The 22,657-nt window shown below is 35.8% G+C and overlaps 1 protein-coding gene across 4 annotated transcripts in view; it reads right to left on the bottom strand.

Annotated features, from left to right (window-relative positions):
* Positions 1–22,657, bottom strand: part of vti1a (vesicle transport through interaction with t-SNAREs 1A) — a 141,630-nt gene that overhangs the window by 106,069 nt on the left and 12,904 nt on the right. For 2 of the 4 annotated variants that reach the window (XM_048170492.1, XM_048170490.1), the window contains exons 4-5: positions 9,944–10,021; positions 4,898–4,918 (exon numbers count right to left, since the gene is read on the bottom strand). In XM_048170492.1, the coding sequence (XP_048026449.1) occupies positions 4,898–4,918; positions 9,944–10,021 (99 nt within the window). The remainder of the gene's footprint in view (positions 1–4,897; positions 4,919–9,943; positions 10,022–22,657) is intronic. The other 2 variants (XM_048170493.1, XM_048170491.1) reach the window with 1 other exon arrangement.

Here is a 22,657-nt window from a genome sequence, read left to right as displayed (position 1 = left end):
CACATACAATATAGCGCTAGAAATAATATTTTATGTATAAAGAAATATGCAAATTTACAAGTGCTAAAAATAACATACAGTGGGGTCCAAAAGTTCACTTGTGAAAATGTTTTTATTTTGTGTTTTCAAGGTTTTACTAATTCATTGCAATTTAAGCAATTTCAGAATGTCTTTGTATTTGGTTTGTTCCTCTTTTTTTTTTTCTTAAAACCTGATGATCATGTGATCCAGCATAATTTGAGAATGACCCAAAGATCATCTTGCGCTTTATCAACCATCAGTACTAAGAAGTTCCCATGATCAATGTCACAAATCTATACTTGTTTCATTACTGACTTGTTCAGAATCTACAATATGTCTAATTCATTTCACATCATAACAATTCTTTGTTTAAAATTTGGCACAATCAACTTTCTTAAAACTCTGAAGTCTCAAACCTTTGAACTCCACTGTAGATACTGAAAACAGGGCTAAGAATCATCCAACACAATTCACACACCCATTTTCTGATAAGCCATACAATTTATGCCTGTGAACACTGAATTAGACCACTGCATTTCCATTTTTAAATACATAACAGAGAGAGGTTACTATATTTCTCTAGGATGTCAACCTTTATTCCTATTTACATGCACAGAAAGAATAAAGGCAGAGGGGAAAAAAGAGAGAGAAACGAGTTTCCAGTTCTAGTTAAGCTGTCAAAATACATAGCGGCTAATCACTCCGAGGAAATGAAATGAAAAATAGACGACATCCCACTTTTCAAAGTTTGACAATCACAGAGAAGGGAGAGAGGGAGAAAAAACTGTGTCTGAACTTTTTTTTTTCTTCTCCTCCTCTCAGTTGACAGATGTCATTTAAAATAGCTGAAATACTTTTTAATAGTTTAAGGGAGGGGGTGTTAGTGGGAGATAGAGGGAGGGAGAGAGAGAAAGAGAGAAAGAGGAGAAAACGGGGGTGGGAGTGCGTATGGGGAAAAGGGAGCCATCTCTGCCTAATGAGCCCCTCTGGATCAGCTGAGATGGAGGGGACGTATTGACATGCACCGCTTAAACTAATACACCTAGACCAGGGATGTGCCTGTGTGCCTGGAAGCACAAGGCAGCCAGGGATACTGACAGAGTAGCTCGCTCCCCCGTCTTCAAAGAGCTCAAGTGATTAGTATGTTATCATTACCATTCGAAACGTGATTTCCTATTCCCTCTCGGCAAAGGTGACACGTCTCGGGGAGACGGCCAGCAGACTCGCGCGCCGGAAAGCCACTTCAAAGCTTTTTCTTGAATTTCTCTCCCTCGCTCATTCTCACTCCCTCAGTCGGTCTATTTTTCCGAGAGGGGGGGGGATGTTGATGTCTATTGTGCGAGTGTGTGGGGTGCGGGGGAATAGGGGTGACACACACCGAGGTAACAACGAAGGTGGCCACGTAGGTGCGGTGACGACAACAGCGACTTCCTGAAAACGCTTTCACAATGAATTACCTTGCTACTGCAAATTTGTTTTCGATAAAAGTCCAACATGTAGATCCAAATGCATCCGCAAGGAGATCTTTATGAGTTCAAAGCACGTTAGATATAGCATTTCAGTTCGGATATTTAAAACAAAAAGCCCTGGATGCATATCACTCACTCTCATAGACCAAACTGACCTGAATAAAAGAAAGCTCCTTTTTTTCTTCATTTATTCACTATTAGAGCTGCATGACTGTCAAAATTGTCTCTCTTTTTTGGTCTTATGGAGTTCAACAGAAGCTTCTTTTAAAGAGGGCATGATAAATATTGGTGCGCCTGCGACCGCCTCTGCGCGCGCCCCTTCTCATTTGTGCCAAAGCATGTATGCCTTTTTATCTGACACCTACTTTTTCAACAAAGGCGTTCTTAGATACTATAAACGAGTTTTTTTTTGTTTTTTTTTGCTTTTTTTTCTTTCTTTGCCATTTTTTTTACCTTTCGTGAAGAACCGCACTTCAGTTGTAAGTTATTAACGTGGAACCCAGGAACAATGCGAATGCGACTCAAAAGAATTGTCTTCCCTTCTCTCTCCCCTTTTTTCAATATCAAACACGAGCGCTTACAATCGCAATTTTCAAAAGTTTTGATGATTCCTTATTATTTCAAATGGGGAGGGGGGGGTGGTAGAGTCAAAGTGAATAATGATGACAGCTATGATTCAGACTGACTATGTGATCTTCTCCACCGTTTGTTTGGGACTTGTAAGAAAAGGAATTACAAGTGTCAAACAGCTGTGAATAAGGGTGCTAAATATTTAAACATGTTTTCCAGCTGAGGAAAAGTACAGTTTTAAAAAGCAGGCTAAGTGTGTATAAGCTATACAGGCTTTGATTCAAATTCAGTAAAATGGGAGAACGAAAAAAAAAAAAAAAAAAAAAAAAGATTTAAAAGCTACACATTCTGGGGTAAAAACAAGGGTGGTTGAACCCACTAAAGGTATCTTCTGACCCAAGGCTGAAAAAATGCTATATTCCCATTTTGTTTGGTCATGTGGGAAAAACAATAACAAAAAAAGTAGAAACACACAAGTCAAGGTAGCAAAGAATGGAGAACTGTGAGGGGCTGTAAATTATAAATGCAGGATGGTGGTGTGGCTCTACAAATGGGATTATTCAGCAATAGCGAGTGAAGAAACCTAAACAATATACTGATGTTCACACAAACACAGACACAGGAGTCTTCAAAGATCCTCCAAACCAGAAGCATTGCTGAATTTCTTCTCTTAAATGAGCTAAGAGGATCTTCTAGCTAGCATGACACTGCTTGCTCTGTTATTGTTTACTTGAACGTTTCTGGTGTAGCTTTGAGATGGGGAAGAGTAAAGAAAATTATAAGCTACTTTAGATCATTACTCTTGAATGTGTGTTGTTATTTTTTACAGTACATAACAGGATGACACATACTTACAGTAGTAATGAATTAATAAAATGATGCAAGTGTCATATTATTTTCTTAAGATGACAGAAGGGAAGATAAGGTTTTTCATTTTTCCATCCATAAATATTTAATGCATCTTTACGAATTCTTCAAGATGGAAAGGATCAGAAATTTGCATAGTAAATAGTGTTATCTTCAAAGATAAGCAATCACTTACTAAACAACATCTTTATAAAGGGAGGCAGAAGCATGATGCAGTGCTATCCAGTCCTCCACTGAGAGGAGGCTTCCTTTATGAATGAAGATCTTCAGATATTGTAGTCTGTGTGTGTATGCATGTGTCTATGAATAGGGAAATCCCAAGTCTAAACAACACACACACACACACACACACACACTCACAACCCTAGACAGGAGATGAAGATACCAGCAAGCTAATGCACACACACACACACACACACACACACACACACACAAGTACACACAGATCGAGACGACAGCCTTTTTGCCGTAATCCACATACATGCTCACTTCCAAGTCGGATGAATGCTACAAATACAAAAAGACATTACAAATTGTCCCCTTATCTCAGACTAAAAGGCAGGCTATTGTATTCTCATCCGCCGAGTGGGGGAAACGACTTTGGGCTGCTTCCTAACGTTGCACAAAGAGATCTCCGCAGTTGGCTGTAAATTCACAAGTCATGTGTGCTAATAAAATAGCAGCAAAAACCACCACAAAAAAAGTGATAAAGACTGAAACATAGTTCATTTTATATGTTTTAAATGACACAAAGTTTAGAAGTTAAAAGAGTAGTTAAACAGATAAATAAGGTTCGGTATTCCTGCTGTATAAGTGAGAAAATTACTACTTATTTTTTGATACTTATACTTTGGTGAATGATCAGTTGACTAATCTGTCTTAAGATGCTCTATAAAACACATTACATAGGTGATCTAAATGTACAAGTAGGAGAAATTAGCATATTGTTCTGAAGTTTGGGGTCAGTAAGATTTTAATGTTTTTTTTTTTTTTTTAAGAAATCTCTTATGCTAACTAAGACTGCATTTATTTGATCAAAAATACAGTATAACCAATATTGTGAAGTATTATTACAAAATACCTGTTTTCTATTTTAAAAATGTGATTCATTCCTATGATGGCAATGCTGAATTTTCAATTTGCTGAATGTTCTTTAGGTCTAACATGATACTTCAGAAATCATTCATCTTAATTTGGTTCTCAAGTAACATTATTTATTAATATCATCATTGAAAACTCTTATGCTGCATAATTTTTTTGTTTCAGAATTCTTTGATGAAATCTTTTGTAATACTTTTGATCAATTCAATGCATCCTTGCTGAATAAAAGTCAATTTCTTAAAAAAAAAAAAAAAAAAAAACATATCTTGTTTTTAGTGTTTTATTTTAAAAACTTAAGACAAAACAACATCGAATTTAATACTGGCCACATAAGATGGATCTTTGTGTTCAAAAACAGTGCAATGAAACAGTGAAAAATTAAGCGATTTATAACCAAATAAGTGTTTATGACATAAGGTGTTCAAAAACAGCATAAGTAACGGCAAAATACATTTTTTTTAACCATGCAAACTACTTAACAGCTAAAGCACGTCAAACGCTGCTACTAAAAATATCAAAGTTTACAAAAAAATAGTGTCTAGAATAGTTGCCCATTGTGACCCATCACTAAAAGAGAATAAAAGCTTATCCAGGTCTCCCCCTCCCTTTTTATTACAACAGCATTCTCATTGCGTTTTCATACTGGGTGAATGTTTTGACAAGTTGATTAAATCTTTTAAGGTTTGGTGTGAAACAGCTTTGATTCAGTTCCTCATAGAGCAGTATGTAAAAATGAGCCTCATTTTGAGCTCAATCAAAAGAGACTTTAAAATCAGATTAGGCCTTTTTATTCTGACGAAGTGGGAAAATGAATGGAGGATCCGCGGGAAAAAGAGGGGACCAAAACGGAAAGGAAGAGCAGCACTTACCTCTTCACGTAACTTTATCAGCTGCCACATGAAGGCACAAAATAGAGGGAGGAAGAAAAACAGAAGGAGGGAGAAAGAGAGTGAGAGAGATAGATAAAAAGCCGAGACATGGCAGGAAGCAGATCAGTCATGCGGCTGGGTACAGAATTAACCTTGACGATTTATCTGTTTGCATGTTTAGCATTTAGAAATCACAGACAAACACATTAAAAGAAGCTAAACACGAGACTCATGCCGACTTTTTTGAACAAACAAAGATCAAGTTCTCGTGCTGTCACATTAAACAAAGAGACTGGGAATGGATTTCTCAACTCATGACGTCTAAACTATCATCATCAAGGAAGAGGGGGAAAGAAACAGTCACATCACAGCACTTGATATGGCATAAGGGGGGAAAAAACACTAGCGTTTCAGTCGGTACAGTAGGATAATACAGATTGCGTACAGTAAGGATGGAAGCTTTGAGGATTTAGGCTCCTTAACAACAACTCTGCAGGATTCCTACTTCTGGGCTAAGAAACAGAAAGTGACACCAAGCAATGCTCCCTTTTTTATTATTATAGGATGTGCCCATCACTTCTGACTAGCTATCACTGTCAAGTGTATTATGCATTAGGCCCAGGAGGGACAAATGTATATACATAAACATAAAGCCAAGCGGTTGCATCTCATTTATGGCAACGTATCATGGACACACACACACACACAAAAAAAACTAAATCGCATTCATAGGTTATTCATTTTTGATAAAAGGGAATCGCATATTAAAACTAGCAAAACAGAGAGTGCATGTCTTGCCGTGCACTTAGTGGCCCTTGAACGGTCTCTAATTTAAACTTAAGTACATTAAGCATTTAAAGCAGCTCTTCATTACAGCCGCTTTATTTAACACGAGCATTCTCTGCAAAAGGTGAGTTGCTTATCAGCAGCGCACAACATATTCAGAAGAGAAGGGGAAGGACAAGTTTCTTAATTTGTCAGCCGTTGCAGGTGATTTTTTAATCTCCATTTCTTGCCAGAGATTAAAGGTTAGCAGATCTAAGGGGAAGCTCTGGGCCATTATTAAAGGCCTCTCATCTCTTTTTGTGTGCGCTGGTCATTTTGAATTTCACTATTTTTAAATCATTCGCCATCATATCAGAAAAGAGACAGAACTTGGATCATAAATTATAAACTTAATACCTGACTCAAAAGGCTGAATCTATGGGCGTGATGTTAAACTGTGGTGGTGGCCGCTGTCGGCTGCAGCAAAGCTATGGTTGGGTTGCAGCTCAATTTGAAGCACATCATTAAATCTAGGATGAAACGTTTCTGATATAACAAAGCACCTTTTGCAATAAAATAAAATAAAATAAAATAAAATAAAATAAAATAAAATAAAATAAAATAAAATAAAATAAAATAAAATAAAATAAAATAAAATAAAATAAAATAAAATAAAATAAAATAAAATAAAATAAAATAAAATAAAATAAAATAAAATAAAATAAAATAGGAGAATGAGGACTTAAAAAACGTGGAGTGAATAACATATCACTTGTGTTGTATTTTGAGTTGAGTTTGTATGTTGACTGTACAGCACTGCATGGTCTGCATGTGCAGTTGTAAAGTGCTTTATAAATAAAATGAATGAAAATTAAATGAAATTATATGACCTCAGTTTAAAAATAAAAACAAGTATAAAAATGTAAGAAATAAAATATCAAATATTAAAAATAAAATATAAAAATAAATATAATATAAAAAATTGAATTAAAAGTGTTAAATAATTGGGATTATGTGCTAAAAAAAAATAAAGTTATTTTACAGACATATTAACAACACCATAATCATGCCATGGTAAAAATCAAAAGATTTTTACAATTGTTAAGTCTTCACTATTTAGTAGGACAAAAAATAAGTTCAAATTCATAAAGAATATACAGCCAGAAACAAGAAATAAGTAGGGGCAAATTGCAACTCCGAGCTGCTGATTTTTGAGGTAGCTTCCTCACGTCGCCTGCATTATTCAAAAGGCCAAAGTTTGTGAATACACTATAGAAGTGGCTGTTTAGGTTTGCTGTGAGCCCACCCGAGCTAAACACAACCCTGCAGACTGCTCAATGAACACCAAACAAACCTTGTTCTATCATATTTGTGCTGCTTGGACGATTGCGAGCCCTTTCTGAGGATTTACCAAGAGAATCAGGAAGATTTTAAGCTTGCTGTTGTTCTTTTCTGCCGTTTTTTCCTCTTTAAACCAATCGAGACAACCAGTCTTTTGTTGCTTTACCTGAACTCGCAAGCATTTTTTCGAGAAACGTCGAAGAAAAGCTGAAAGAAATTTTGCGAAACTGTTTAATTGTTGTGATGATTTCATTCCTTTTTTTTTTTTTATGTGGTTGTTATTCGAAACTGCACTGCTGCAATTTTTCTGTTATGATAATCAGCGGATTTTCAAACAAAGATTTTTTTTTTCCAATACGGAACTCGATACAAGTGGTAATCTGCTTCCTTTGTAGCCTGTAAAATCTGGTCCACGCCGGCTCAAACCTGCCCAATCTCTCGTGGCCATGCCTTCTGCTGTGTCTGAAATCGAAACTATTCCGCAGAGTATTCGCGTGCGAAAAAATGTGTGTGCGCTCTCACAAGTACGTGTGTGGTAAAAATGTGTGTGTTTCGGGTGGAAAGGGTAGGGGGAGGGATGTTGAAGAAAAAAGTGCAACGGTAGACCACCACATTATTAAAAAAAAGAGCGATAGCGCCAATTCGGTCTCTGTCCGCATACAGATAACGAATAAATGCCGAACTCTATTAAACCGTCCTTTAGCTATTATCGCAGGGCCAACACGCTATTTTCAGAACTTATGACGGCTCCCTATTTACTTAGCTATAAATCCTTGCCATGTAACGAACAGATTTGTGACTGGTAATGATCTGCTCAGCCAGGGCTATATGAAATGAGCCTGACCTCTTTTAGATCGTCAGGAATTAAATTGACCGACTCACCCCAGTCATCCCCCCCCCACCACCACCACCACCACATCTTTCCTCTCTGCTCTATCGGCCCTGTCTCGCTCGATAAAAAACCCTGAAGTTCCGACCACTCCACTCACAGCAAGTCTTGTGTTAGCATCCAGAATTTAATTCACTATTTTTTTTTTTAAATGGAAATGAAGTTAATTCAACACCTGAGGTCTGATTGGGAAGAAAACTTGTTCTTCTCCTGTCAAGGAATGTTTATGCATGTTTAAAACGCATGTGTAAAACTGATACAGAACATAAATGTCTATGAGATCATATTTTCCTATTTCATGGAAAATGGGATAAAACATTTGTACATATTACTCTATTGGAAGTTGTTTTGAAAAATTAGGAAATGAATAAAAATAATTAAATGTGTTTATAATATAATATAATACATTCACAGACACACACATACACATATATATTTGTGTGTACAACAATTACAAATCTATTCAAATATTTTTACATACATAGTTAGTACATTGCTCATCCTCATGTGCTTATTGTTTGTGTCTTTGTGTGAAAAGAGGATTTTGATAGTGTAGGTGACAGAGAGTAGGGAGCTTGACTGTGTCTTAGGCAATAAATATAACAACATCCCAAAGCTCTTCATCCATTTACCAGATCAATGGCTGCAATCTAACATAAACCATATCTCTTGTTATTGTCTCTAATGTCTTGTTATTAGGCAAATTATCTTTAAGTATTTAGAGAATTGCTAATATGAAAAGGAATAAGCAACTTCAGGAACTGAAATATAATCCTTTTAAACTATTGTCCTATTGTTCAAACGCCACTAAAGTGAATAAAGTATGAAAGCCCGCATCTTAAAAATCCATATCAAATGAGCTATTGTGCCTTCCATGACAATTCATAATTATTTTTGATAAAAGAGGCTGTCATTGAATGCAGTTTGAATAACAACTCGAATAATACGATTTGTCATAAACTGATTTTATAAAAGCAAGAAGGGAGTCAATGAAAAAAAAAAGCAAAAGCGAGTTATAATTTTCATTCCTTTGGCAAGAATTTGATAAAACCATCAATGTCTAACTGTGGGTTTGACAGCTTGAGGGACACTTCTACTATTAACTTCGTATGAAGTGTCACACTCATTTTTTGTGTCTCACTAATTTGGTGAGAATATGCATATCAATTACCCATCACGGCTAACGCTACATATGTTTGTAAGATGTGTGGTGTAAAGGTCATCTGTGAAATGCTAATAAGGGGGAAAAGACAAAAAAAAAAAAACTTTAACAGTTACGAATGATGAATGTCTGTATGTTTGTGGATGGGGGTGTGTTTTGACATGTGGCACATTCGATAAATAGAGCAAGATAATTAAAATCAGTAATTATTCAAAGGATCTTATTGTGGGGTCCGCTTTAAAAAAAAAAAACTGAGTGGATGATAAAAATTGTATCCTAACCTAAATGTTAAATACCCATTTTTGAGTATATGTATACAAACCCTAAAATATGTAGTGGTATTAATAAACAAAACACAAAAAAAAAACAGGAAAAAATTATAAATACATGCATATACATATGTATGTATATGTGTATCTATATATATATATATATACACATACATATACATATATATATACACACACACACACACACACACACACACATTTTAACAACTAACGTCCTTTTTATATCTTTACACTTATGTGAAATAATACCAACCATCATTCCTTTTTTTATTTAAATAGTTTTTCCACACACTCTGTTTAAAGAAAGCAGCAGTTTTTTTTTTTTAGATGGGATGGGGGGGTCATTTTTAGAAGAATAAGGACTTGGGCGGATGGTGAACAGCTGGGAGAAAGCGTGAATTTACCCCAATCTGGTGCTGCCCAGACGCTGGTTAGTGCCTAAAGCCCATTCAGCATTGGGCAGCTTTGCATTAAACAGTGTTGCTTCTGCATGACTGGGTGCCAATGCCTGCCTCTCTCTGCCCCTCGTGGCCCTGACCCGTCCTCACCCCGAGCAGCCACCCACACTGGGAAAGCACAGCCCCTGATTAACACCCTACCTGATTCTCCGAGGAGCTCACATCATCCCCCAGGAGTTCGTTCCGCACCTCATCACTGTAGGCAATACGTGACCTTTTCTGCAATGGAAAGAGGTTGAGAGACAGGAAAAAGAGAGAAAGTGAAGAGACCGAGAAGGGAAAAAGAAGAGGGGCAAGGGGAGAAAGAGACAGAAAAAAAAACAAGCTTTAGTTCATTTGACATGAAAAAAAAAATCACACATTTCTAAAGCACGAGAGCCCCCTGTTGGATCAACAAACGAAACAAAAATACTTACACCAGGTGATATACTGGAGCGTGTGTGTGTGTGCGTGCATGTTGAGAGAGAGGAAGCGTGCGTGTGTGTAATCTAGTTCGTGTAGACACTGTGGCTTGAGTGAACCAGAGCCCTCGGATACAATAGCAATAGCCCCCCTTTCACTTAAATAAATAAAAAGTGTAGAATAGCGGACCATAGTACAAGACAGAGGCAGGGAGCGTATTAGGAAAGTATCAGTTGTCAGAGGGAAATGTGTTCTGGGGGCTGTCACTGCTGTCAGTCCTGTTCTCTGGCAGACCCTGTGATAATACCAAGCCAGGGAGCTAGACAGAGAATAATTCATCACCCAGGTCGACGCGATTGGCGTGCCATCAGATTTGGGCTCGTTCCCCCGTCTCTCCTCCACTACACAGTTGGGAGAAAGAATGCCGTGTCCAAAAAGAAAACACACACACACACACACTCAACACTTCAGAGCGTGCCACCTCCGATTCAGCGAGCGCAGAAGCCGAGTATGGCATGTTTACAAACACACCCGACCTCTTCAAATACCCTCCAAACTAAACACACACTGGTGGTGCGAAGGGGAAAAAAAAAAAAACACACTGAGATGGCGTTTACCAAGAGCCCTTTGCTTCCCTCTGTTCGCTCTTCCTGCAGGCTGGCACTCTTCGGGAGGATGAGAGCAGGGAAAGGTGCAGGCGAGCCACGGGGAAACTAAACAGCAAAATAACTGCTATCCAAGAACTGCATTTTGTGATGCAATGCTGTGTCACAATTTCTTGCAGAGGACGCGGTCAAATCCTGGAGGATATGACATGAAAATATATTAAAAATAAAAAGTGGAGCTTGTTTAGCGAGTTTTATCAGACTCAACAATTTCTCAACCTTTTAACTTTGGAAAATGTGTAGTAATGAATTTGCACCATGCTGAATTTTTGAAACTGAATGCAACACTTGTAATATTTTGATCACTAGACCATCAACAAAAGTATTTAATATAAAGTAGAAACATAGAATTTAGATTTCTAGAAAGGAAGCGAGGGAAGTGAAGATGACTGATGCATTTTAACTTCTGAAAATGTGTAGTAATGAATTACATTTTTGAAACTAAATGCAGCACTAGTAATATTTTGATCACAAACACAAGTAGTTAATATAAAGCAAAAAATGAAGGTATTTATATTTCTAAAAAGGAAGCGTGGAAAGGGAAACTGACAGATCTTTTGGTTTCAAAATATATGTCATGTGTCATTTCTGATTGAACCGATCAGCAATCGTTTGCATTTGTTTGCACATTATTTCACAAACGAGCACCACAAACAAAGCGCATCTTCTGACGAGGGAAAAAAAAAACAAAAAAAAAACACACCCACATGTTCCATCTTAGTCGAGTTTCATCTTAAAGAACAGCAGAGGAACTTTGGGGAATGTCGGCATGTTCATAATTGAAAACGGAAGCCTTGGAGATGCCTTCATTTGAATGCACACACTATCGTCTTCAAACCCTATTTTTGTTTCATTCTTCTTCTTCTAAATAGCTGTTTGTTGTAGCTGAGAGCATCAACCACTTTCACGATGTAACCTTTGAGTGCTTCTCGCACAAAAAGAATGGCAAATGCAGCCTTAAGTCTTCGAAGGGGAAAACTAGTCATAGAAACAAAGTGAGACGCCTCTCCCAGCCCGTTTACACCATTTTGCAACTCCCCCTGCAGTAAAACAAGCCTCACACTGATTATTCTCCCTTCATCTGCTGCTATAGCACAGCAGCTGGGCAATATTGACTGCTTAACCCTAGGAAATACTTTGATTGGTACTTTGCATTGGATCTGAGCCGAGTTATAGGTTATTAGAATTATTTATTTTCCTACTTATCTCCTATATGCCATGCATTAATAAAGTGGAGCTATTTATTTAGATCACTGGGGTATTGCATATTTAATCATGACCCGCATTGACCTAAAATGGATTGGAATGATATGAAAGTTTAAAAAAATTAAGTTCTTGCTTTTTAAAAAATAAAAAAAGAAGAAATAATCAATGGATTTTAAAGTTCATACATATTGCATAGTTCAGCTGGAGCACTCAAATATAAAACCTGCACTAAAACATAAAAACCCTGAGAGGAGGCTTTGTAATCGTAAGAATGAAGATACCTTATTGCTACAGAAACAAAAGGCAAAATCTTTTTTTAATCTGTTTGAAAGGTCTTTCTCTTGTCACTTGTTTTAATCTTGGGTGAGAATTTGCTTCTATTCCCGGAAGCATAGGGAAAAAGTACAAAGATCCGTCTTAACTTTATGCAAAGTGGTCTGACTGCCTTTTTAGAACAGACATGTCTCATCAAACCAGAGACGAGGGTTTTTGTGTCCTGTCAAAATGCGTGTTATAAGTGTGTTGACATGATGCGCAATGCAAAAAAAAAAAAACATAATTGCATATGCCGCATGCGTGCTAAATATTTATATCAGCTATGCAAATTATATATTGTCTGTGATAACAAAACTGAAGCAGACGTGTCACTTAAATTTATTATTATATAAATAGAAAACATCTTATTTACACCATCCAAAAAAAAAAAAAAAAAAAAAAAAAAATGTAGTAACATTATGATTAATTAAAAAGGATTAAAGACATAAGAACCTTTTGTTCTAAGGGCAGGAAAAAGTAAGATAATGAAAACTCATTCAAAATGTTACAAATAATTACCCTAAAATATCTTATTATAAATCAACTGCTATCTCTTACTGTTCATCATTATTATTTTTTTTTTTTTTACCACACTGCACACTGACAGCAAACGGCAACACAAGGACGCAAATAATAATGGAACCTGAACTGCAGCAAAAGTAAACAGTTCATTAGATAGGCATTAAAAGGCATAAAAATACCCAGGGGCAGAGTTTAATGAGAGGCCCTGAAGTGACACTGCCAAAGCTTTTTCCTCCACTTTTCCACTCGGAAACCACACGGCTGGTGGCAAACCGTGAAGAGTAATTAATGATATTTAATTTATAAAGTGTGTTTCATTAAGTATTTCTCACCAGTGGGAAAATGTCTGGCCAGTTCTGATTTCGAATTAATGGGACTTTAGTCAAACACAATGTGGCTGCCTCAAATTGCCATTTAACCTTTTCTTTCTGCAGCTAATAATCTGCTGAAAATGTTTAAGGGGAATTGACGATTCAAGTGGTGGTGGGGGTGGGGGGGGGGCAAACATGTCTCAAAAAATATTCACCTCATACTGCTGATTTGTGTAACAGATAAGAAAAAGACTATGGCTAACAATGAATGGCATATAGAAATATTTAATATGATTGTTATTAAGGCATTGTGTGCGTGCATCATGTGTGTTTTGTGTGGTTAAGCTGTGTTCTGCAAACAGCGGTCAAAGCGTCATGTGTTTTTATGAGTGCATCTGGTCTAGAGTAAAGTGCTGTAGTGGTTGAAGAAAGCAAAGACCTTTTCAAGCAGGCTCCAGTATCACAACAGTCTTAAATAATGCATCTCATCCTAGCAGGGGTCTAACACCATCCGCAAGCAGAAAGAATACTATTCACACATGCACAGGAAGATACACATCCATCCGCACACACAGAACGTTGCTTTTCTCTTTTAACATCTACTAGAAAATAAAATGTAGGAGGTTGTGCAATTAAACGAGCACTCTTTTTTTAAGCACTTGATACAATATCAGATAAAGGCACAAAGTAATGACGGTCGCAGAAGGGTCTTTATGCCTCTGTGATTTATTTTTTAGTCTTTGGTAACATCAAATCTGTCAAACGGGTGATAGATGGACAGATGCGTTTGGTTTTGTGTGCGTTGGTGTGACATTTATGTTAGTCGCTTGTGGTAAAAATCGCAGGAGCGGTGCACAACACATAGACTGATATCAGCATGGTGTCTCTCATTAGCACACAGGTTACTGGTGTGTGCCTTTAATTCACTGAGCATTGTGTATGAAAAAAACAACAACAAACAAGCCATGGAGAAAAATTCAGGAACAAATGAAGGCTACGGAGATTGCAATCACATGAATATGGAATTGTGATATATTAGAGGAAAATATTTCTCATTGTACTATTTTTTTTTTATTTTTTAGGAAAATAATCAGACCTTTAAATAATATTTATAATTGATCATATTTTTATCAATATATAATTTATCATATATAATATAATTTAATTATAAATATAAAAGTAATAATTATAATGTAATAAAATATAAAATATTTACAATTACAATCAAATGAATATGCTATTGTGATATATTAACTCAGAGTGAAATGTTGGTCTTTGTTCTTAAATTTTATAAAAAAATTGACTTAAATAATAATTATAATTGATAATATCTATAATTATATTTAAAAATAAAAAAATTAACACGCTCTATTTATGCTTTTTGTCACTGTTTACAGTCTCATTTGTGTTTATAATTAATAAAATGATTATTTAAAAATTATAATTACATTTTTGTATGGTTTAGTTTATATATTATTATTATAAATTATAATAATAATTATAGTAATTTTTTATTATAAATATAAACAATTTTTAGTATTTGTAAAATTATAGTTTAATATTTCTTAAATACTTAAATTTCAAAATACTGTACTTAAATATAAAACGACTAATTAAAAAAATAATAAACACTAATGGGGGGGTCATACATAAAATTGGGGGGGGAGAGGCTGAGGAAAATAAATTATAAATTTTAAATAAAAAAAAAAAAGATGCCAAAAAATTGGTCAGAAAAAGTTTTTAAATAATATAAATAATAATAAAACTGTTCAATACAGCCATGGATATTTCTGTCAATGTCATGTTCGAAGCACCGAGTGCAGTCAATAAACCTAACGACTCTGCCCACATACAGAGAGCGAGGGAAAAAACGATTGCAAGTGAACTCCCAACAAAAGAGCAAATTCAAGCTGCTTTGATTGAAGAAACGGCATATACTTCTTGAAGGCCGGGGAGTCGCTGCGAATGGTTATTTCTTTAAGGCATAAGCGCCGATTAAACCCAATATTAAAATATGGAAGCAGTTCTAATGAAAAATCAAAGCCCGTTTCTCTGGCAGCCGAGCTTTTTCTCACATTAATGCTGGGTTGGGAGCAGGGCCGGTGCGGGCACTAGTAGAGCAGACCCCGGCTAGGCAAGAGTGGAGAAATCAATAGAGAAGAGCCGGTGGGGAGGGAGACTGCCAGAGCTGGCAGGGCCGGGCCGGCTCCCATCACAGCACTCTCCTCTGGCATGCAGTGGGGAATGAAACGGGCCTCCCTGGGTCAGCACCAGAGAAAAGGTGAGATTAGAGGAAATGGAGGAGGGATTTCTGAGGCACAAGATACCTGGCGAGCCAGGGACCAATCGCCCATTAGCCTGTGGCTACCTACATATGGTTCACTGAACCCTGCACAGAAAATAACTTCTTTTTTTTTTTCTTGTCTTTCTTCACCTCCCCCGATCCGTCTTTCTCTCTCCATCTAACTCTCTCCTTTTGGAAAAAAAAAAAGTGATGTGTTTTTTTTGTTTTTTCTTCTGACCTAAGTTCATGCCATATTTAGCATCTGATGTCTGTTGTGAGTGTTTCTTCTAAGAACACTCCGATGCAACCAGTCATAAAGAAAGCCGATCTTATATGCTATTATTGTGTGCGAATACACACGGGAATGAATGGCTACACGTTGAATAACGCCTCGCTCGGTCTCTCCCTCTTCTCCTCGCAACGTGACTATTGTCTGGGATGAATGCTCGAGTCATTAGCATAAAAATACCCAAACACACACAGCAGCTTAACCACATCATTAATTCTATACATGTATGTATATTTGTCACTGCCCTATGTGCACCAAATTCAAATGGAGATTTAAACAAAGGCCTCATCCACAGTCATAATGAAGTGCAGTCCTGTGAAATCAACTGCAACCATTCATTACAATAGAGCTCAAGACGGAAGTTCAAGACAAGATATTTATCCCGTGGCCTCTGCTAATCCTTTCTGTATATATCTCTGTCGGAAAGGAGATGATCTCTAAACTCATTTACGCATTATTTTTATTGTGTGTGTGTGAGGGAACTGATAAATATAATTATATAATTGACTAATTTAACAAAGTAATAATATTGTAATTATATTATAGATTGATTTAAAATAAAAAGTAAAAATATTTCTATCTGATGTAATTGCTCAATGCATTTCAAATAAATATATTTTAAAATAGAATAAACTTGCAACAAAACAGCACTGAATGATAAAATACCATTTTAAAAATAAAAGTACAGTAAAATAAAAATTACTTCTACAAATAACATTAAGAAATAAAAATTAATCTTACACCAGAACAAATTTCCCCTGCATTACGTAGGAAGAAATTCATTTAAAATATCAAAAATATTATAAGCTTGGGCAAAAATCTAAAATTATTTAATCAAACATTTAAAAGCAGACTTAAAAGTCTTTTAGAAGGTTTAAAAGTGGACATACTCTCTCTTTAAAAAAAAGAGTAATGTGACAATAAATTTCAAATTTGCCTAATTTTAATCAATGACAAAAAGCTAATTACCACCCTACTTTCATCATCATTTTCAACCACCATAATTTCAACCAAAATGCTCCCTGAAAAACCAAAAAGTACTCCCTCATCCTCATTACGGAGAAAAACCTAGCAATAATTTACAAATTTCATATGCACTGTAAATATATCACTCCATTAAAGGGGAGGACAAGTTGATGTCTATAGAATCTGAGACGTCAAAGTTTTCTCTCTCTCTCTCTCTCTCTCTCTCTTTGGGGCGTGCATTTTAAAAGAGAGGGGGAAAAAACAAGCCAATGATTCATAATACATTTCATAAATACTTCATGATTTTTCATACTTAAGCTGGCCTGGCAAATCAAAAAATTTTTGTCACCCTTTTTCGTCCCTCATGTCAGTTCATCATTTTCCGCGGGTGTCACATGTCACTTTCACTTTACATGAGCGATAGGAACGGGCCGAGAGAGGAGACAGCTCCGCTGTGTCTGATTTTCCAGCCACTCTCAAACAGACACACAGACACATGGAATTGTTTAAACTACCTGATCTGTGTCACGGCTAACTATGGAGACAAATAGCAGATTAATCATTAACTCAGTTAAAATAAACAATACACAACCAAAAACACATAGCAAAATTATCAACACATTGAATTGTAGCTACACCCCTTAATCCCTTAACCTTACTAGCTATTAATAAGCAGTAATTAGGAGTTTATTAAGGAAAAATTCGTAATTAATAGTTAGTTAATAGTGAGAACTGGACCCTAATCCAAAGTGTAAGCAAAATTATTTTATTTTAAGTATTTATAAAAAAATAAAATAAAAAAAAGTTATTTAGAAATAAATATTCCTTTTATATACAGTTAAATTGTAATACTATTTTTATGTTATACTGAATGCAGTCATGGACTTCATATTTTTTCTATAATTAAAATAATATTAATTCATAAATCATATAAAATGTCCAAATATTATGTTGTAAAATTCGGTTCTAGTTTTCTAGCTTGAGAGAAAACCTCCACTTCTTATTAAGTACATGGGCTCTTCATTCCCAGCCACGGAGGCTTGATTTTCTCCTTCGAGTGACACAGTCCTTCACCTCATCATCGTCCCATCACTGCGATTAGAGCACGCGCCACAGCCCTGATCTCTGTAAAGCCACACAATCCCATCTCACAGTACCAACCAATCCGCGAGACGCCCCGCGTAAAACAACTCCATAATAAAAGACACGTTCAAAAGATTGATTTAGTCCCTTTTTAAACCGGTACCATCTCAGAAAAAGAATCCCATCAATCCGTGAGATTTCCATAATAAACACAGAAGGTTTGTAATCAGGCAGTGTATTTGGACTTGGCCATCACAGAAGGCTTGCTAAACTCAAATGACACAACTATTCTAATCTGCATTACCTTCTTAGTGCCACGAAACAATCAGACAACAATCAAGAGTTTTTCCGAGTGCATATTCGGCTCTAATTTAAGGCGATTAAAAGTGTCGAACATCCGGGTCAAGTATGTCTGTCATGCTTCTCTTTTGTGGGAGCTGCTGTAATAGATGACTTGGTTTGTATAACTCCAAGAAACAAGTTTTCAGTTTTGATTCCGAGAGATTCAAAAGGCTTATTTGGAAAGCAAGTGTGTGTAAAACTTGATACAGCGCACTAAAGGCTGCAACAAGTCTACAGATGAGAAGAGCTTGACGATTAAAAGTTAACTTGGGGAAGCGCAACAAAGTTTTATTGAAGTCAGTGGATTTCATCAAGATGATTGACAAACCTGTTTTCAGTTTACTTATCCAACAAACCCCTGAAAGGATTTAACAAACTCCAACAAAGTTTTATAGAATCTGCGACCTGAACCTTGACCAGTCATTTTGTAATTTAAAATTGTCAGTTGACAAATCGCTAAAAAGACTTTTTGCTAAATGTCACTAATCATTCAAAGACAACCATTTACCCTTATGAGACAATAAAAAAAATTAAATAAATAAATAAATAAAGCTGCCAACAATCTGACATTTTTAACGACTAGGGCAAATTTACCATTGGAAAACTAGGTCACATTGTACAATTGTACGTGTAAACTTATCAGACTACACTTAACACTTAATAATGCCTTCAATAAGCCTGGTTAAACTCAGGGTCATGTTCATGTTTTTATGTAATTGGTCATAGTATCTAATCCCTAAACCTTTCAAACTACTATTGAGGTCAGCCACCTCTGAGAAAACGCTGCAAAATTTATTCTTAAACAATTATTAAATAGATATAAAGGAAAAACATGAGGACAGAGCTTCAATTTCACTGAAAGACTTTCTATATAATTCATTATTTCATAGTGTATTAACCTTAATATTCCTTTTATTTCTTTACGATTATCTGTGCTTTCTTCACAACCAAAACACCTATAAAATATAAATCTTCTCTGCTAAACAATCTAAACTGATTCAAGGCCATATAATGATAATACAATTTTTTCAGCATTTCCAAAGTGACTTGAACAATAAGGTTCTTGAATATCAAATACTAAAAGCTAGAGTCAGGAATGCAGTTTTCACTTGGCCACAATTTTGAATAGGAACATGGAATTTAAAATAAGATAAACTCTCAAATATCTAATATGTCACATGACTGTACAAAAATTATTTAAAAAAAAACAAAACATAATATAGAATCATCCATAATAAATCATGGATTTAACAAGCTAAACAACAAATGGCTTGAGAGTTCCATCACTGTCCATAAAAATCAAAAACATTTTAGAATCACATTTTCTCTATATCTAGAAAACACACCTGTAAAAATTATTACAATTAAACACTGCATTAATGTAATCAAAAAAGGTTACAAAAACTCAATGCTACTCACAATTTATTTAAACATGAAAAACTACCCTATTAAAAAAATAAAACACTTCAAATATATTAACATATATCGCTTTAGACTTACTGATATAAAAATTATGGTAACACTTTACAATAAAGTTAACTACATTAGTTAACATGAACTAATAATGAACTGCACTTCTACAGCAGTTATTAATCTTTGTTAATGTTAATTTAAACATTTACTAATACATTATTAAAATCTTGTTAACATTAGTTAATGCACTGTGAACTAACATGAACAAACAATGAACAACTGTATTTTCATTAATTACCATTAACGAAGATTAGTAAATACAGTAACAAATGTATTGCTCATGGTTAGTTCATGTTAGTTTATACATTAACTAATGTTTAACTAATGAACTTTATTGTAAAGTGTTACCAAAATTATAATTAAACTTTATTTGAATAATACTTGTGCACAATGCACATTTCTTAATATTAGGCCTAAAATGTCACTATTGATGAGGATTGTATGATATTTTAATAATATCGGTCTTTAAATGCAAGATATTTAAAGTGTACTTGCAATAGTTCCACTCAAATATACTTAATATATCTTTAGTTGGACCTCAGCACTACTTCCACACAAAGTGCATTAAGTACCAAATTAGTTATTCCAATTTAGCAGTTTAATATACTAAAAAAAAGTGCAATTGCAGGGTATTTATATGCAAATGTATTTGTAATATACTTAGCATGAAATAAATGTATTTCAAATACATTTTAGTTTATTTATTTTTCACTAGGGTAGCTAAATAAAAATTAGGAATAATAATCATCATTTGCATTTTTATTTTTTTTACAATCACTTTTCTTTCTTTCTTTTTTTTTTTTTTTAGAAAATATCTAAAATAACTGCACATTCATAAATTATTATGCAAATGTGATGATAGTTGCTAAAAAGAAGCTATTAGTCTCAGAAGTCAGTCCATTAAAAGAACACAGTTCATAAAGATTAAAACGCTATAGTGCTGAGAGCAAAGCAGAACACTTGAGCTGAAGTCTTTGAGTGTAGTAAGGTGGGAAAGACCTGTTCTCAAGCGTTCACCCAGACCCCAACCGCTCTGCCTACAAGCTCCTGCCCTCTAAATGAGCAAACAAGTACCCCCATCACCCAGGATATTCACAGTGTTTAATCTCAGTGTTCCTCAAAGGAAAGAAGTCAAAAAGAAACTGATGGTCTACCTATATCTAAGAAAACGGCTTTGATTAGCAATTGCCTAAAAGCGATGATGAGCAATGGTTTCTTTCTGATACCTTGAACAATGTCGCCATCTGTCGTTCATAGAAGGAAATGTTTCAGAACCAGGAATTGAGCCTAATAATGCAGCTTAGCTAGTTTATCATCTCTGTATTGATCAATGAGACAACTAAATATTTTTCTATATTAAAATATATCTAGCTTTGTATAACAAGAATGTTATGTAAGCCCATATTTCCTTTATTCAATATGCTCTATATTATTGTGTTAAATAAAACTGGGGGGGGGGGGATTAATGTAAAGATAAGGAATCAATTTTTAATTTTTTTTTAAATAAAATATTCAATACTGTCAGTTAACACGAATTTAAAAAAAGTGGATCCTGTAAGGCCTTGTGTAAGTAACAGAGCAGACTGATATATCAAGGCATAGAGAAAAAACTTTTCACTTGCTTTGAAGAGATATTTTTTTCCCCAATTGGTTTCATTAAATTACGCCTCCATTACTTTTTTTGACCAATCAAAAGCATCGCTAAGAGGCACTGACTTTTACGGCCCCTGACTGACTTTCGGCCTAACACAAATAAGCTTTAACTTATTGTTTTGTGAGCATATCTTTAGTGCTCTCGCCTTTTTTGCTAATATAAGGCCTCCGCAGGGGTTCTTGGCTTTAAGACCCTGCGCCCCCATTATCAAAATGAAGCCATCATGAAGCGAGCATACCTTCGGGATGTCCTTCTGATATCTGCCTACTTTCTTTTGAAAAATGGCAGGGTTAAGAGGTCGGCCGGTCCCCGTCTGCCGCCGAACAGGAGGCTTAGTCTGGCGAGTGGAATGGAGCGAAGACTTCAAACCGCAGGGTGAACGGGTGAGTGCGAGCGGGGGTAAAGAGAGAGAAGCTCCAGGGAGGCCAGAGGAGGGGAAGGGCAAGACAAGGCCTTGATTTCCTGTGGAAGCACAACAAAGCCTCTGCTTTTTTAGAGAAAGCAGCGATGGCCCTCTCCCTGACACCTCTTAGAAGTGTGCGTGTGTGCTCACGTTGCGTGGCAGAGAGGATAAGCCATCCACGCTAAAGCATTTGGCACTTCTGAGGAGCCAGCTGAATCTCCCAGCTTTAGGACAAGTTTCTGGGGTTTGCTATCACCGGCGGCTTCAGGGGGATCTGTTCTTCAAATGCACAGAAATTCAAAGAACCAAGGAGAAAAATGGCTTTCAATCAGGACAATTATTATCTCATTCTAAAAATGCATAAACACCTGTCTGATAAAAAGGTAAAGATTACCTTTTTCATTAATGTAATATTCTTCATTTCATTAGAATTACTATCGAGCCCAATGAAATTTAATTTCTACAAAAAGTTAAGACATTTGATCTATTAGTTTCCAAACTACTGAGTTTGGAAAGCACAAAACATATTTTAAATAAATGATGGCTTAAAATGTTAACAGCAACCAACATCTTGCATATCCATGATTAGTTTGCATAGAAATATACTTTAAAAAAAAAGAAAGAAAACGAGGTGAAAGGCAAAGGAATGCAACCGTGAACGGTGCACTAAACCCTTTCACAGCGGGTGTTAATTGCATGATAATTAAGCACGGCAACAGTCAAGAGGGAGAAGCTAAAGATTAATCATCGGCCAATTAAATGCCCACAGTGAGGAACGTGCGGCCCCTCGGAGACGAGAGATCTCCACTGTGATCTGAGCTATCAGCACAGCGGCACAACATCAGATCACTGGCAAAAGATCCTTTTCAAAACTCTCCTCATTTATGTCAGCCTTTCTGGAATCGTTGCGGATGCCGTAGCCATCTGGTAATTGATATCA

The sequence above is a fragment of the Megalobrama amblycephala genome, linkage group LG20 (assembly GCF_018812025.1).
Source record: "Megalobrama amblycephala isolate DHTTF-2021 linkage group LG20, ASM1881202v1, whole genome shotgun sequence".
NCBI lineage: Eukaryota > Metazoa > Chordata > Actinopteri > Cypriniformes > Xenocyprididae > Megalobrama > Megalobrama amblycephala.
This window is presented reverse-complemented; position numbering and strand designations above follow the sequence as displayed.